The sequence below is a fragment of the Staurois parvus genome, unplaced genomic scaffold, assembly GCF_062004578.1.
Source record: "Staurois parvus isolate SC_StPar_1 unplaced genomic scaffold, SC_StPar_1.0 ptg000578l, whole genome shotgun sequence".
In the NCBI taxonomy this organism is placed as follows: Eukaryota; Metazoa; Chordata; class Amphibia; order Anura; family Ranidae; genus Staurois; species Staurois parvus.
Genome location: NW_028318374.1, coordinates 5832291 through 5849364, shown reverse-complemented (window position 1 = coordinate 5849364; position 17074 = coordinate 5832291). Strand labels below are relative to the sequence as shown.

The following is a 17074-nucleotide window of genomic DNA, read 5'->3' as shown; positions in this document are numbered from 1 at the left end:
GACACGCACCCACATGAATCTCAAACCGAGAGCAGTGGTTTATATGGGTAAACATGGACTCTCATGGGTGTATTCTGTAGTATGTGTCATGTGAACTAGGCCATACTTTTTTTTTTATTTAAATTTTTTTACAAGATTTTTTATTTGTATACTTTTTATTTGTAATATTTTCTACTTTTTAGTTTTTCGGGGTTGGTTTTAGTGAGACATCAGGGGTCTAAACAGACTACGTATGTCTCTTTTTTGATACAGAGAAAGGGACTGAATTCCCTTACTCTGCAGCCTCAGCTACTTTGCAGACAAAATAATACAAATCCCTATACATTTACAAACTAAAATATAGTAAACAGTTTACTATGCTTCAGTGATGAATGAACACAGGAGCGATCAGTCGCTTACTGTGTTCTTTCAGGAAGGAACTGGTAAACATGAAATGTTTACCAGCCTCCTTGTCATCCTGAGCACTATCTCCTGCCCAAGAAGCAGCTACAGCTGCAGGAGGGGGAGGAGGGGAAGCCAGCCAGCAGTGCTGCGCAGGGAGGGGGGAGCTGGGGAATTGGTTCCTCAGTCTGGGGCATTCCAGGATGGGGGTTGATGGGAGGGCAGAGGAGGAAAAGTAGGCAACTACAGAAGAGGCTGTGCTGGGGAAGGGGTGGCACATAAGGGAAGAGGGGGGAATGTTAGAGGACAGGTGGAGGCAGCACCTCCACCTGGTTTGGTTGCCCTTCTCTACACTTTCCAAAGGGGCTGGTATGCATTTTGGGGGAGACCACTTGTTTTGTTTACATTCTGCTGTCAGTGGAGAATCCCACTGACAGCAGATTAGTCATTTGAAAATCTTGAATCTGTCCGAATAGTTTCGAAAAAAACTGAAAAGCTAAAAAACTGCAAAACTTCTTGAATGCATCTTCAACTTCTTCTAATAACGAATCCATCCAAAACAAAAATTTCTGGCCTGTCTAATTAACACCTATGAAGCTATCCTGTCACCAAGGATGGGATTAAGTAACAAGGTGGTTCCACAATTTTTTCACCTCTCATTCTGTTTTAAAGGATACGTTCAACTTTGGGAACATGTTACATTTTCCACCCGTTTTTAGGATGGAAAATTAACGTTTTCCCACTCTCCACCCCCAGCCTATTCTGCTACATCCAGTGACAGCAAGCAGGGGATCTTCTCCCCAACTTCGCTACCACTGTTTTTGAAAAAATACAGCCGTGCGGGGCTCCGTCAGCCTGGCCGCATCATCCATTCACAGAGTTCTGTGAATGGGAGAACTACAATAGCCTTTGTGGACTTGTGGTTCTCAATGAACTGCCATGGCACTGTTGAGTGCTCTTGTATTTCATTGTCTTTTCCTGTCAGTGTGTATCTGCCTGCCCATACGAGGTACAAGCACACAGATACAAGCCTGCAGTAGTCCTGTGATTTGCTGATTGTGGGTGCAATGCTTTACAGGCCCCAAGTAAAAGATAATACCATCTACAGTATCTTTTCATGGTGATTGGATTAAGGTGTCTGTGCTACCTGTGTGAATGTAAATTCTGGGTATGTTCCTGACACTTAATACAGCGGAAGAAATGGCTTGACTAAGCTGTGAAACATCTGAACAAGTCTAGTGGAATGTGACTAACTACTACTAGATATACCATTAACTGGTTAAATGAGAAACTCTACAGACATATCCAAAACAAAATCCAGTTTTGCTTGGAGTTGGGGCAAAATGTTTTCAGAACTACATTGAACTGGAAACCCCAAAGCTCAAATAAAGATTCATAAGGGTGCTAAGAGCTGATCCATCCTTCTGACCTCCCATATCTCTAATATTTGTGATTATCAGTCTTGTTGGCCAAAAGGAAAGCATGTGGGCAGGAGGGAGTGGCGAGCTAGCCAGCTTCACCAAGAAGTGTAAAATGTAACATCAGAATGAATATATTAGAGCACGGATCACTAAATGGCGGACCCTGGTCTGGACCCGGACCAAGTGACAGTCCTGTCTGGACCACTGCCCTGTCAGCCTGGGTTGTGCTCTCCTTGGTCTCCTGCCTGGCCTCCCCTGTCATCCTCACAGCACAGCATGGGGTGGGAGGTACTGCAGATCTGCACATCAAAGTTGAGTCCTTTCAAATTAATAAGTGGCTAGTCACCCACTTACTAACAAATTAATTTGGGCAGCTCCCACCCTTCATCCAGATCTGCAGCACCTCCTGCCCCATGCTGTGCTATGAGGATGACAATGGCGGCCAGGTAGGAGACCCAGGAGGGCACACCCCAAGGCTGATAAGTGCCTATTTCCTGCCAAAGGTAGGACTATGCAGGGGATCTTGCATTGTAATGGGCACTGTGTTATAAAGGGACACTGCAGTGTAAAGGGGCACTGTGATGTGAAGGGGACTGCAATATAAAGGGGCACTCCAATGTAAATAGGGTCTTGATGTGAAGGGGAACTGAGAACATGGTAGGACTGCTTTAAAGGAGTGTAGGACTGTGATGTAAAGGAGGACTGTGGATGAAAAGGGGAAAGGGGGGATGTTAAAGGAGAGCTGTGATGTAAATGTGGCTATGGTTTGAAGGGTAGGCTAAAGACACTGATGCACAGGGGAGCTGTGATGTAAAGGGGAACTGTGGTGTGCTATCATGCAAACATGAGATTCGGACCTCTGCCGGCAGAAGATTTTACTGACTGGACCTCCGTAAATTTTAATTCAAGACCCCTGTATTAGAGCACTCAGGAATTGGAGCTCATGAAGACTTGTACAGGTACATGCCATTAACACTAGGCTGACCACATTTTTTTCATGTAGGCCGTTTAGTAGCATTGAAGCAATTTTATTGCAAAGTTTTTATGGTCCATGGAACTGCAATTATAATAATTGTACTGCTAACTGCTACAGCAGGTATTTACATCTGACTGAGTGTACCTTTATCAGTGCTGCAGGGCACCCCACTTCCTCATTTGCTGTACTATTAGCCTATAAGATGGTTATGAACCTCAATAGACTTGCGTGGGAGGAAGCAGGACCAAGTAACTTCAGGATGCCAAGTGATTGTTTGAATAGTAGGGTGCCCTGGCTTTTGGCCTCTCTGCCAGGTTGTTAAAGGTACATTCAGGCAGATGTAGGAGCTTCCCGTATAGACATGTCAGCAGTTTAATAATATAGCTGTCCACAAGTGTACTTAAAGGTCTTAAAAAACAAAAGTAAGGTTAAGAAGAAGATGAAAAATTGTTTTACCTGTCCAGTTCCATTATGACTGTGCAGGCCGTTGATGTATCCATTGTTTGCAGCAGGAAATATTCAATTGTGTTGTATGGCTGCAATTATCACTTTCTAATAAAATGCTCACATAGCCCCAGTCTGGCTCATTTATAAACATTTAATGATACAGCTGATCCACAGGGGCCATTTAGCCAAGAAAAGTCCTTATAAATCTAATTTCCTAATAAACTGCATGTGCACTGAAAGCACCCAATGCTCCTGCCTAGCCCAAGGCTACACTGGTCATTTACAGTGCATTCAGAAAGTATTCAGATCCTCTTCACTTTTTCCAATGTTGTTATGTTGCAGCCTGATACTACAGTTATTTGATTCATTTTTTTTCTCATTAATCTACACTCAGTACCCCATAATGACAAAATGAAAATAGAATGTATCAGAGCAAAAGTCAAAAGGTCAAAAAGGAACTGCCTGCAGAGCTCGGAGACAGCATTATTGCAAGGCACAGATCTGGGGAAGGTTACAAAATTGTATGTTGCCCAAGAGCACAGCGGCCTCCATAATTTTCAAATGGAAGACATTTGACACAACCAATGCTCTTCCAATAGCTGGTCACCCGGACAATCTGAACAATCAGGGAAGAAGGGCCTTAGTAAGAGAGGTGACCAAGAACCTGATGGTCACTCTGACTGAGCTCCAGAGATCCTGTGTGGAGATGGGACAAGTCCCAGAAGGTCAACCATCACTACAGCCCTCCACCAATCTGGGCTTTTTGGCAGAGTGGCTAGACAGAAGCCACAACACAGGAAAACCCTTTGGAGTTTGAAAAAGCTTTCTTGCAAACTTCAAGCGGACTTTGGGAACCTTCAGTGCAGCAAAACTGTTTTTGTAGTCTTCCCCATGTCTGTGACTTGCAATAATCCTGTCTCTGAGTTTTGCAGGCAGTTCCTTTTAAGCTCATGGCTTTTGCTCTTATACAGTATGCATTGTCAGCTGTGAGGCATTTTATAGAGAGATGTGTGCCTTTCCAAACCAAGTCCAATTTGATTTACTACAAGTGGACTCCAATCAAGGTGTAGAAACATTTCACCAATGATCCAGAGAAATGGGAGGTACCTAAGCTAAAATTTCAAGTGTTGTTGCAAATGTCTGAATACTTTATCCAATGTGATATTTTAGTTTTTTATTTTTAATAAATTACCAGACATTTCTAAAATTCTGTTTTCACGTTGTCATTATGGGGTACTGAGTGTACATTAATGATAAAAAAAATTAATTTAAACAACTGTAGTTTCAGGCTGCAACATAACAAAATTGAAAAAAGTGAGGGGGTCTGAATACTTTCTGAATGCACTGTATATCTCTTTGATACTGAGATAATTAGATACATGTTGACAATGTTTCCTTTAGTAGCACATTGATTGTAGTTAAAAGAGAAGTATGGTATTGGGTTAAGAAAATTATACTCACCTAGGTGGATGCAGCATTGGTCCAATACTGCATCTGTCCCCGGTTGCCTCTGCACAGAGAACTAAGAGATCAAACACTGCTGAATACTCAGTTCTCCCCTCTGGTCTGAGCAGAGAGTGGTGACTGTCAGTCACTGGCTCTCTGCTATGCCCCTCCAGTACTCACTGGAGCTCTGGACTGTGGAGGGGGCAGGAGTGATTGATACAGGCTCTCAGCAGCTCGCCTGTAAAGTCGGGATCAATGCAGAGTCTGGACCAGCTGAGTGACGTCAGCGGTCAGCAGGTTTTAGCCCGCTGCTAACTTAAAATGGGTCACAGGAGTGCAGAACGGACACCACTCCTGTGATTCATAGGAGAAGTAGGGCCAAAAAGCTTTGGCCCAACTTCTCCTTTAACCACTTGCCGCCCAGCCACCGCATATAAACGGTGGCAGGGCGGCACTTGTAGGCAAAAGCATGTTTTAAAACGGCTGCCTTCAAAACAGGTAGGGGGCGCGCGCCTGCCCTACCTGTCCCGCGGGTGTCAGCAGCGGGTGTCAGCCGATGGGTCACGGCCGGTTTTTACCGGCCGTTTTCCCGCGATTGCCGGTGATCGTTGACACAGAGCAGGGCTGCATTGTTTACACACAGCCCTGTTCTGTGTCAGTTCTCTGACAGCTTGTGAGAAGCTGCAGAGTTTCTCTCCCTCGATCAGCTCCCCCCTCCCTCCCCGTCCAGTACACACCCTCACCCCCTAGTAAAACACTCCCCTTACACTGCAAATTCTAAAAATGTTAACTCATTCCTCCCCAGTGACATTAGTACAGTTTCAGTGGTTTTTTTTCACTGATCACTGTATTGGTGTCACTGGGGATGTCAGTGACCCCAAGTCAGTTCCCCCCCCAGTGTCAAAATGTCCGCCGCTGTCCCGCAGTCCTGCCATAAGTCGCCGGTCGCCGCCATATGTCGCTGATTGCCGCCAAAAGTCGCTGATCGGCGCCATTATTAGTATAAATAAAAATTAAAAATTCCAGTATCTTTCCCGCCATTTGTAAACGCTATAACTTTCACGTAAACCAATTAATTTACACGTATTGGGATTTTTTTTTAGCAAAGATGTCGCAGAATGCATTTTGGCAGAAATTTATGACTAAATTTGATTTTTGCATTTTTTTTTACTGGACATGTTTTATAGCAAAAAGTCCAAAATATTGTTTTTTTTCCTCAAAATTGTCAGCCTTTTTTTTATAGCGCAAAAAATAAAAACCGCACAGGCAATTAAATACCACCGAAAGAAAGCTCAATTTGTGGGGAAAAAAAGGATGTAAATTTCATTTATGTACCGTATTGCATGACCGCGCAATTGTCCGTTAAACTAGCGCAGCGCTGTATAGCAGAAAAATGGCGTAAATTGCAGTATTTATACCATAGTTTGTAGACGCTATAACTTCAACACAAAGCAATCAATATACACTTATTGGAATTTTTTTTACCAAAAACATGGAGCAGAATACATTTTGGCCTAAATTTATAACCAACTTTGAGTTTACTATATATTTTTTATAGCTGAAAGTAAAACATATTGTTTTTCTTCAAAATTTTTATAGCGTGAAAAATAAAAAGCGCACAGGTGATCAAATTACACCGAAAGAAAGCTCTATTTGTGTGAAAAAAAGGACGTAAATTTCGTTTGGGTGCAGCATTGCATGACCGCGCAATTATCAGTTGAATTAGTGCAGCGCCGAGTAGCAAAAAGAGGCCTGGTCATTAAGGGGGGTAAATCCTCAGGAGGTCAAGTGGTTAAAGGATAAGTTCACGTTTTGACAAAATGTATTCAGTGCAAATTTTTTTGCAGGTAAAAAATATGCAATTTACCATTTTTTCTTTCTGGAGCCTCTAAAGCAGCCTTTCTCAACCAGGGTGCCCCGAGGTTCCTTGGTAAAATGTTGAAAAATTGCCCAAAACCTGTATAAAAGCCAACAGGTGGAGCAAGCCTGACTTTTAGTTACACAAAGCCACAGGTTTTCATTGCGCACCATTACGACCTTCTAGCCATCGGCGTCCTGACAACCAATGACATCATCAGTTGATAAGGACAATGTCAGCTGCCTGCGCAGCATCCTAGTTTGACCCTCCCCTGCCCCCCTCCATCAGTGCTGGGGTCACATTAGCTCGGTGATGGAGAAAAACTGAGGGAGAAGAGAAACACCAGAATATGGCTTTGTACTAGTATGCTAAAGTGTATTCGCTTTGGAAGAATGGGGTGCCTCAAGGCTGTCCATAGTTTTAAAGTGTGCGTTGGGACTGTCCATGATTTTAAAGGGTGCTTTAATGAAAAAAGGTTGAGAAACACTGCTCTAAAGCATAGTACCAGTGATCAGTAGATCGTTGGTGCCATGCAGGTCTTCTGCAGACCAGTCAGTATATTATTATTATTATACAGGATTTATATAGCACCAACAGTTTGCTCAGCGCTTTACAATATAACGGGAGACAATACAGCAACAATACAAGAGGGATAGGAGGGCCCTGCTCCTTGGAGCTTACAATCTAGGAGAATATCTGCCTGACCATACAGCGCCATGGTAGTTCATTGAGAACTACAAGCCAACAGCCGCAAAGGCAGTGCATTCATTTACAGAACACTGTGAATGAATGAGGTGGCTGTGTGGGCTGAGCCCCGCATGGCTGCATTTTTTAAAAAAATTGTATGGGTAGTGGGGAGGAACAGGAGCTGGTCTGCTTGTAACATGTTACAAAAGGTGAACTTATCCTTTAAGGTACAGCTTTTTAAAAAAAAAAAAGTAGAGAATGATTAAAGGATAAGTTCACCTTAAAGCAAAGTGCAATTACACTGTTCAACAAATTTTTATTTTTTGCCAGTTTTGGAAACAAAAGGATCCATTTCTTAATGAATTTCACATTCTGAGTTCAAATATAACAATGAAATTTGTCAATTGGCTCTAGTTTTTCTGTAAACGGAAAGTTTTCTACTATAGGCGTAATGACTACATAATGCACAATAATTATATAGATAGATGTCTTTCCACAAATATAAAGCAAGTGATATTGACTACATAACAAAGCCTAAATGGCATAATATATTGCATAGGATTACCAAGAAAAATTATAGCCATAAGCTAAGTTGAATCATTTTAATACTTAGGATTCTCACTAGTTTTGTCTTCAGTTTGTGTCGGTTTTGCTTCTCTTGGCTTTTCTCTTGTATTCGAGGAAAGGGCTATCTCTTACAACTGCACGTGACTACACGCTTCAGGTTCTTCCTCACTTGACTCAACCACGAAGGATTCTGGTGCTTTAGGAATTGGTAGCCTCTCTCCATGAGGAACTGGAGGTATTGCCGATGGAATATTTGGATAGTGCACAGATAACTTTTTCTTCTTATTTAGCCCTTTTACAATTGGAGGCACCATACAAAAGTAACAATTACTAACATGATCTGTTGGCTCTCTCCAAATCATTGGCACAGCGAAAGGCATAGATGCCTTTTTTCCATTCAACCATTGCTCCAGTGCTGTCCCACAAGAATTGCAGCATATATGTGGTGCCCAGCTCTTGTCCTGGTCTCCTATCTTGCAGCCAAAATACAAGTTGTAGGCTTTCTTAATCATTCCTGTTATCCTCCTTTTTTGTGAGATAAAAGTTATTTCACCGCAGATATAGCAGAAATTATCTGCTTTATTCACACAAGTTCGAGGCATTACTGAGTAGCCTATATAAGCATAAAACGAAATGTAAAGACGCTGTCGAACTACAATCAGCTACAGATACTTCAGCTTTTATGCAGTGAAGTGATGCAATTAAAGGCTACTATTGCATCATCTCAGTATACATGCAATTTTCTATTGGTCACCAGTATCAATTGCGCAATATGCAGCTGAAATTGCATCATAATTTTGAATGGCTTACGTCATTAGATGGGTGAATATATCATGGAAACTAGAGCCAATCAACATTTTTTAGGGTCATTTTCGTTTTCAGCACCCCAAAATTATGTAAGATTAGCTAATTTTATGCCCAAAACTTTTACCTGTTGAACAGTGTTATCCTTTTTGCTCCCTTTCTCTGACCCAACCTAACCCACCTTCAACCTGGGTGCATACATACCTTTACCCAATGGCCAAAGTTTTGCTGTTTGTTTACATCGACGGGTGCAAGTCTTCACTTTCCTGGCTGTGCGTACCCATTAATGTTCTATAGACTTCTATTGTATCCAGTGCCAGAGATGATCAGAGATGGTCTAATATAAGTCTATGGGGCTGTAATACAGAGGTGTGGCCAGGACAATGAAGACTTGGGGCACTGGATGTTAACCCACACCAGAACCACGTGTATCAGATCCTTTTGCTGCCTTTTTTTATGTTACGCCAGTAAAAGTTCACCATTCAAATAACGGGTCGCCCACCGAAGACGGTCAAATCCAGCCAAGGTTTATGGCAATGACAGCACACCGCTCACTCCCACTCAAAGCCATGCCATGCAGTGCTTAATCACTGGGATTTGGTAAAAGGGGTTGGGTTTGTCTATACCACTGAAAGTGTTCTTTTTTTTTTTTTTTTTAATTATAAATATTTATTAATTTACAACCACATACAAATAACTGTCACCTTTTGCAATAAAAAAGGATATCCATGCAATATCTTCCCTCTAACATATTATCTAAATCCCACTTCCCATCCTACTTCCCCTCCCCCTCCTCCCTTTCCCAACCCTCCCCCTCCCCCCAACACTCTGCGTTTTCTCTCCTCTTCTCTTCCTCCTATATTATTTCTAATTTTAATTTCAAGGGGTATTACATCTTCATATATTTCACTTTTTCTCTGTACTCTTCCCATTTTTTCTTTTTTCTATAATACATCTCCATCTTATCTATATGTGTATAGTACAATCTTTCCGTCCCATAGATCTGATTCACTTTAACCATCCAATCCTCCTCTGTCGGCACTTCCTTTTTTTTTCCAAAACCTAGGTATCAGACCTTTCGCTGCACTCAAATAATACCACAGCCCCGAATCCTTGTATATTTTCACTGGAAGCTCTGTATTATGAAGAAGACATATCTCGGGATCTAATCTAATAACACTGAAAGTGTTCTATCCAGGGGTGGACTGACCATTGGGAAACTTGGGCACTGCCCAAGGGCCTGGGGTCAGTAGGGGGCCCCCTTGAGATGCCCCTGGTACCTTTTTCATAGGCTTTTTTGAGTTTGAGCAAGGACACAGGGGCCCCATGATCCCCTATTGCCCGGGGGCCCCATGAGTTGTCAGTCCACCCCTGGTTCTATCTGTTCGATAAATGCTATAAAAACTGTTGATCCTGACAAAAATCATTTGAGCCTAGTTAGCATTTTTTGCAGATCTCTCAGAGAACTGCAGATCCCCCCCCCCCGATGTTATGGAAATGAGAAGAGGTGTTCTGTAGTCCTGTCCTAGGGTGGCAACGCTGATCCTCATAGATTTAGTAAGATTTATTTATTTCAGGTACTTATATAGTGCCACCAATTTATGTTACGCTTTACATATATGTACATTCACATCAGTCCCTAACCCTCACGGAACTTACAATCTAAGGTCCCTAACTCACATTCATACATACACATACTAGGGACAATTTAGACCAGAATACCTGGAGGAAACCCATGCAGGCACAAGGAGAACATGCAAACTCCAGGCAGGTAGTGCCGTGGTTGGGATTTGAACCGATGACCCAAGTGCTGCCAGACAAACGTGCTAACCACTTAGCCACTGTGTTAGGCGTTGTCACCCTAAGACAGGAAATGTGTTACTGGCAGAATCACCAGGTGATAATAAAGAAAAAAGGAAAAAAAATTGCTGCCACCACATCTAAGCACCAATAAGCTGCAATATATTACATTGTTGTTCTTGAGTCTAGATATGCTTTGAAAATGTGGCTTTTCCCTTTAAATTGTGGGTTTTGCATGACGTTCCCTCTTTATAATCCTTGATATGGCAGTATTTTCACATTTAACTGCAATTAACACAAATGCTCCTTCCTAATCTATAATTTTAGATCCCCCCGAGGTATTCACTAATGATCTTTTCTATAATAATTATGATTGTTTTTTTTCCCGACATTTCTCCTATTCAATTATAAATTAACTCTTTGCGGTGATTATGTCGCGTTGCTGGAATATTTCTTGCTTTGCCTGCGGTTTTCTTCCATCTCACATGTGGTGATCACAGCTATCTCCTGGATCTGCAGATTGTACACAGAGATTTATTTGTCTCTAATGCTGGTGGTGAGAATGGAACATAATTGGATTCCGCCCTGTGTTATAGGGACTGATCATGATGCATTTATTTTTCATTACGGGGGGTCCTTCCAGCCTCTGCAACTGCGATCATACTAGCCGCAGAGCTTTCTCGGTTTAAATCTTTGTTTTTCCTACAGACATCTACAAAGGCCTTTGACGCTTGCTTTACTACTGTGTACAGCCAGCATCCAATCATGTTATTAGCTCTACATATTCCTCTACACAGACAGGGCTGTCTTTATAGCATCATGAGCCCCTGCAAAGTAATGCACTGGGACCCCTACCAGCTTGCCCCAATTTATGCACCCATTCTCCAGAATTAAAGTATAAATAGTTGATAGAATTAAACATCTATTTATCAGTACAGGGGGAGTCAGGAAGGCACAATACTGGGATCAGGAGGGAACAATACTGGGATCAGGAGGGCACAGTACAGGGAGAGTCAGGAGGGCACAATACTGGGATCAGGAGGGCACAGTACAGGGGGAGTCAGGAGGGCACAATACTGGGATCAGGAGGGCACAATACTGGGATCAGGAGGGCACAATACTGGGATCAGGAGGGCACAGTACAGGGAGAGTCAGGAGGGCACAATACTGGGATCAGGAGGGCACAATACTGGGATCAGGAGGGCACAATACTGGGATCAGGAGGGCACAATACTGGGATCAGGAGGGCACAATACTGGGATCAGGAGGGCACAATACTGGGATCAGGAGGGCACAATACTGGAATCAGGAGGGCACAATACTGGGATCAGGAGGGCACAATACTGGGATCAGGAGGGCACAGTACAGGGAGAGTCAGGAGGGCACAGTACACGGGGAGTCAGGAGGGCACAATACCTGCATTTTAAATAGGCCCACAGTGTGCACAATGTATCACCTGCTCTATTATGTAGAATGTGATGCATCACAACTCATAAGGGATTCACACATGTGCGTTGCTCTGCAGGGGCGGACTGACAACTCACAAGGGATTCACATGTGTGCGTTGCGCTGCAGGGGCGGACTGACAACTCACAAGGGATGCACACGTGTGCATTGTGCTGTGCTATACTGCACTGTATGTATGCATTAGGGTACAACTAACAATACACGGCAATGCACATATAGGTCACCATGCATTGTGTGAACATACGTAACAATGCAGATTTTACCATATGTGACTACATACATGACGGTATGGACTAGCCCTTAACAAGCTTCTTCCAGCACAGATGAAAGCAATACCTTTTAAAAGTGAAAAGGAAACTAGAGTTCCACTAACTGGCTAGTTTGACTACATAACATGAAAGTGGTACTAAAGGTTCACATTTTTTGTTTTAAAAAAACAAACATATCATATTTACCTGCTGTGGGTAATTGTTTTGCACAGAGCAGCCCTGATCCACCTCTTCTCGGGTCCCCCGCCAGTACTCCAGGCCTGCTGAGTGCCCCCGGAGCAAGCTGCTTGTTCTGGGGGCACTCGTGCATGTTCGCACCCAAGCCTCCTCTGTGTGTCTATAAGACACAGAGAGTGTGGCTCAGCCCTGCCCCCTCCTCACTGACTGTGATTGACAGCAGCTAGAGCCAATGGCTCCCACTGCTGAGTTTCAGCCAATGAAGAGGCAGTGCCCAGGAGAGCTTCTGCTCTTGTGCACATCTCTGGATCAGGAATGTGTTTAGGTGAGTATAATGGAGGGGGCTGAGGGGGGAGCCGCACATTGAAGTTTTTATACCTTCTTGCATAGAATGCAAAGATAAAATGTCTTTGTATTAACAATACCCTTAACTGGAAACACCTGAACTCAGTCATTTGAGGGGTATCCACATATCCTTGGCCATATAGTTTACTTGAAAAATATTTAAATAGGCCGGGACACTCCAGAGCAGTAGTTCTCCTGATCATGTGGCACTGTGCTGACATGAGGGCCTGTCCTACCGGCTCCTGCTCATTGGGTCACCAATCGAACGTGCTCCAGACAGCTAGCAATGCATATGTGATAGTTTGGTGTTAGGGCCCACCCGTCCTGCGATGGCATCAGTAAACAAATGTCAGGGGACATAATGTCAGTAGTGTGACAGTAGAGTTCCCCTTTACATCAATTTCCCCCTCAGAGTTCCCCCTTTACATCAACTGTCCCCATCAGACATCCCCCTTAGATCAACTGTCCCCATCAGAGTTCCCCCTTACATCAACTGTCCCCATCAGAGTGCCCCCTTACATCAACTGTCCCCATCAGAGTGCCCCCTTACATCAACTGTCCCCATCAGAGTTGCCCCGTACATTAACTTTTCCCAGCAGAATGCCCCCTTACATCAACTGTTCCGATCAGAGTTACCCCATACATCAACTTTTCCCATCAGAGTACCCTCTTACATCAACTGTTCCCATCAGAGGTCCCCCTTATATCAACTGTCCCCATCAGAGTTCCCCCTACATCAACTGTCCTCAGAGTGTCCCCTTACATCAACTGTCCCCATCAGAGTTCCCCCTTACATCAACTCTTCCCATCCGAGTGTCCCCTTATATCAACTTTCCCCATCAGAGTTCCCCCGTACATCAACTTTCCCCATCAGAGTGCCCCCTTACATCAACTTTCCCCATCAGAGTTCCCCCGTACATCAACTGTTCCCATCAGAGTGCCCCCTTACATCAACTGTCCCCATCAGAGTTCCCCTTTACATCAACTATCCCTATTAGAGTTCCCCCTTATATCAACTGTCCCCATCAGAGTTCCCCCTTACATCAACTGTCCCCATCAGAGTTCCCCCTTACATCAACTGTCCCCATTAGTATTCCCCATTACATCAATTTCCCCCTTAGAGTTCCCCCTTTACATCAACTGTCCCCATCAGAGTTCCCCTTTACATCAACTATCCCCATCAGAGTTCCCCCGTAAATCAACTGTTCCCATCAGAGTGCCCCCTTACATCAACTTTCCCCATCAGAGTTCCCCCGTACATCAACTGCTCCCATCAGAGTGCCCCTTTACATCAACTATCCCTATTAGAGTTCCCCCTTACATCAGCTGTCCCCATCAGAGTTCCCCCTTACATCAACTTTCCCCATCAGAGTTCCCCTTTACATCAACTATCCCTATTAGAGTACCCCCTTACATCAACTGTCCCTATTAGAGTGCCCCCTTACATCAACTGTCCCCATCAGAGTGCCACCTTACATCAACTCTCCACATCAAAGTTCCCCCTTAAATCAACTGTCCCCATCAGAGTGCCCCCTTACATCAACCCTCCACATCAGAGTGCCCCCTTACATCAACTGTCCCCATCAGAGTGCCCCCTTACATCAACTATCCCTATTAGAGTGCCCCCTTACATCAACTGTCCCCATCAGAGTGCCACCTTACATCAACTCTCCACATCAAAGTTCCCCCTTAAATCAACTGTCCCCATCAGAGTGCCCCCTTACATCAACTATCCCTATTAGAGTGCCCCCTTACATCAACTGTCCCTATTAGAGTGCCCCCTTACATCAACTGTCCCTATTAGAGTGCCCCCTTACATCAACTGTCCCCATCAGAGTGCCACCTTACATCAACTCTCCACATCAAAGTTCCCCCTTAAATCAACTGTCCCCATCAGAGTGCCACCTTACATCAACTCTCCACATCAAAGTTCCCCCTTAAATCAACTGTCCCCATCAGAGTTCCCCCTTAAATCAACTGTCCCTATAAGGGTGCCCCCTTACATCAACTGTCCCCATCGGAGTTCCCCCTTACATCAACTTTCCCCATCAGAGTTCCCCCTTACATCAACTGTCCACATCAGAGTTCCCCCTTACATCAACTGTCCACATCAGCGTTCCCCTTAAATCAACTGTCCCCATCAGAGTGCCCCCTTACATCAACCCTCCACATCAGAGTGCCCCCTTACATCAACTGTCCCCATCAGAGTGCCCCCTTACATCAACTGTCCCTATAAGGGTGCCCCCTTACATCAACTGTCCCCATCAGAGTGCCCCCTTACATCAACTGTCCCCATCAGAGTTCCCCTTTACATCAACTATCCCTATTAGAGTTCCCCCTTACATCAGCTGTCCCCATCAGAGTTCCCCCTTACATCAACTGTCCCCATCAGAGTGCCCCCTTACATCAACTTTCCCCATCAGAGTTCCCCCTTACATCAACTATCCACATCAGAGTTCCCCTTAAATCAACTGTCCCCATCAGAGTGCCCCCTTACATCAACTGTCCCCATCAGAGTGCCCCCTTACATCAACTCTCCCCATCAGAGTGCCCCCTTACATCAACCCTCCACATCAGAGTGCCCCCTTACATCAACTGTCCCCATCAGAGTTCCCCCTTGGATTTGTGGATGCACTGTCAGAGGGGCACAACTCAGCACCCCCTAGACCTGGGCCTGCATTGCATACATTGCATATTGTTAATCTCGGTCCTAATCCTAATAAAGATCTACAGAACTGCTGTACAATCCTTCACGTTCCATGCCTTCCAGGCTTCTATATAATGACAGTGTGCACAGCCCGTTCTTCCCAGCCTACATCTGAAGGCAGACTCCTATATACAGAACATCTGAGTGTCATTCATTTAGACAGACATGAGACGCAGGTCTCCTCCAGACATGAAATCTTATTTATAAAGAAATTCCCACCTGTCCTTTCCCGTCTCCTTCTTGAAAAGTTCATCGAAATGCAGCATCTTGTGGCGGGTGATGGTGTGTACTTTTAATCGAGGTAGTATCTTGTTGATGAGCTGCAGGTTATTGAACACCAGTCCCTTGCCGTCCCTCCGCATGTAGCTGCTGGGGCCCCAGAAGATGAAGACGGTGCCTTGGCTCATGTTTAGCAGTTCATTGCGATTCCTCAATATCCGCTGGATGCTGGAGTGCGCAATCACTCTCAGGCTCGTTTTGTTGCCAACGTCCTGTCCGTAGCCCCGTGTGGGAGCATCATTCATACGTATTACGCACTCCGTCTGGTCAATCTTATTACCCAGTTTACTTCCCAGCAGATGCCCGGAGCTGGTCACCAGCGCACAACTCTTGCAGTGCATTTTCAGGGGCTGCGGAGAGAAATGTTGCGGCCGTTAAAACTTATTGTGAAACGTAAAAGGGCACTGTAAACTCTCGTATGTCACAGCTCCATAGGAAAAAAAAGAAAGATTTTATATGTTTTTAAACATCCATTTGTAACCGAAGGTCCGTTTAACAGTGGCATGCAGGTTAATGCGCTAAAATTGTTATTAATGACACAAAGTGCAGCCCAGATTTTTCATTTAATTCAGGTTATCCTAAATCATAACAATGGCTTCATATAAAAGAGCTGAAATCATTAAACAGGAACACCATTCTAAACACATTTCCTGTAGGTTTTCCATTTCAGTTTCTTAGAGTGGTCACAAACTTATTTGGGAAGTACATTGAGCTGCGCATGCGCACAGGACTGTATTCATTCTGGTATTGAGGTGTGTCTTGAATGTACACTGAGTTACACATGTTCAGGTCAGTGTAAATTCTAGGCACACCTCAATACCAGAATGAATACAGTCCTATGCACATGCGAATGAATAAAGTCCTGTATGCATGCGCAGCTCAGTGTACATTCTAGGCACACCTGGGTATTGGTTTGAATAAAGTCCTGTGTGCATGCGCAGCTCAGTGTACATTCTAGGCACACCTGGGTATTGGTTTGAATAAAGTCCTGTGTGCATGCGCAGCTCAGTGTACATTCTAGGCACACCTGGGTATTGGTTTGAATAAAGTCCTGTGTGCATGGGCAGCTCAGTGTACATTCTTGGCACACCTGGGTACAGGTTTGAATAAAGTCCTGTGTGCATGCGCAGCTCAGTGTACATTCTAGGCACACCTGGGTATTGGTTTGAATAAAGTCCTGTGTGCACGCGCAGCTCAGTGTACATTCTAGGCACACCTGGGTATTGGTTTGAATAAAGTCCTGTGTGCATGCGCAGCTCAGTGTACATTCTAGGCACACCTGGGTATTGGTTTGAATAAAGTCCTGTGTGCACGCGCAGCTCAGTGTACATTCTAGGCACACCTGGGTATTGGTTTGAATAAAGTCCTGTGTGCACGCGCAGCTCAGTGTACATTCTAGGCACACCTGGGTATTGGTTTGAATAAAGTCCTGCGTGCATGTGC

At 44.2% G+C, this 17074-nt stretch overlaps 1 protein-coding gene across 1 annotated transcript in view; it reads right to left on the bottom strand.

Annotated features, from left to right (window-relative positions):
* ST6GALNAC5 (ST6 N-acetylgalactosaminide alpha-2,6-sialyltransferase 5) overlaps positions 1–17074 on the bottom strand; it is a 221726-nt gene that overhangs the window by 30413 nt on the left and 174239 nt on the right. The window contains exon 3 of the mRNA XM_089692184.1: positions 15572–15981. Within this exon, the coding sequence (XP_089548310.1) occupies positions 15572–15981 (410 nt within the window). The remainder of the gene's footprint in view (positions 1–15571; positions 15982–17074) is intronic.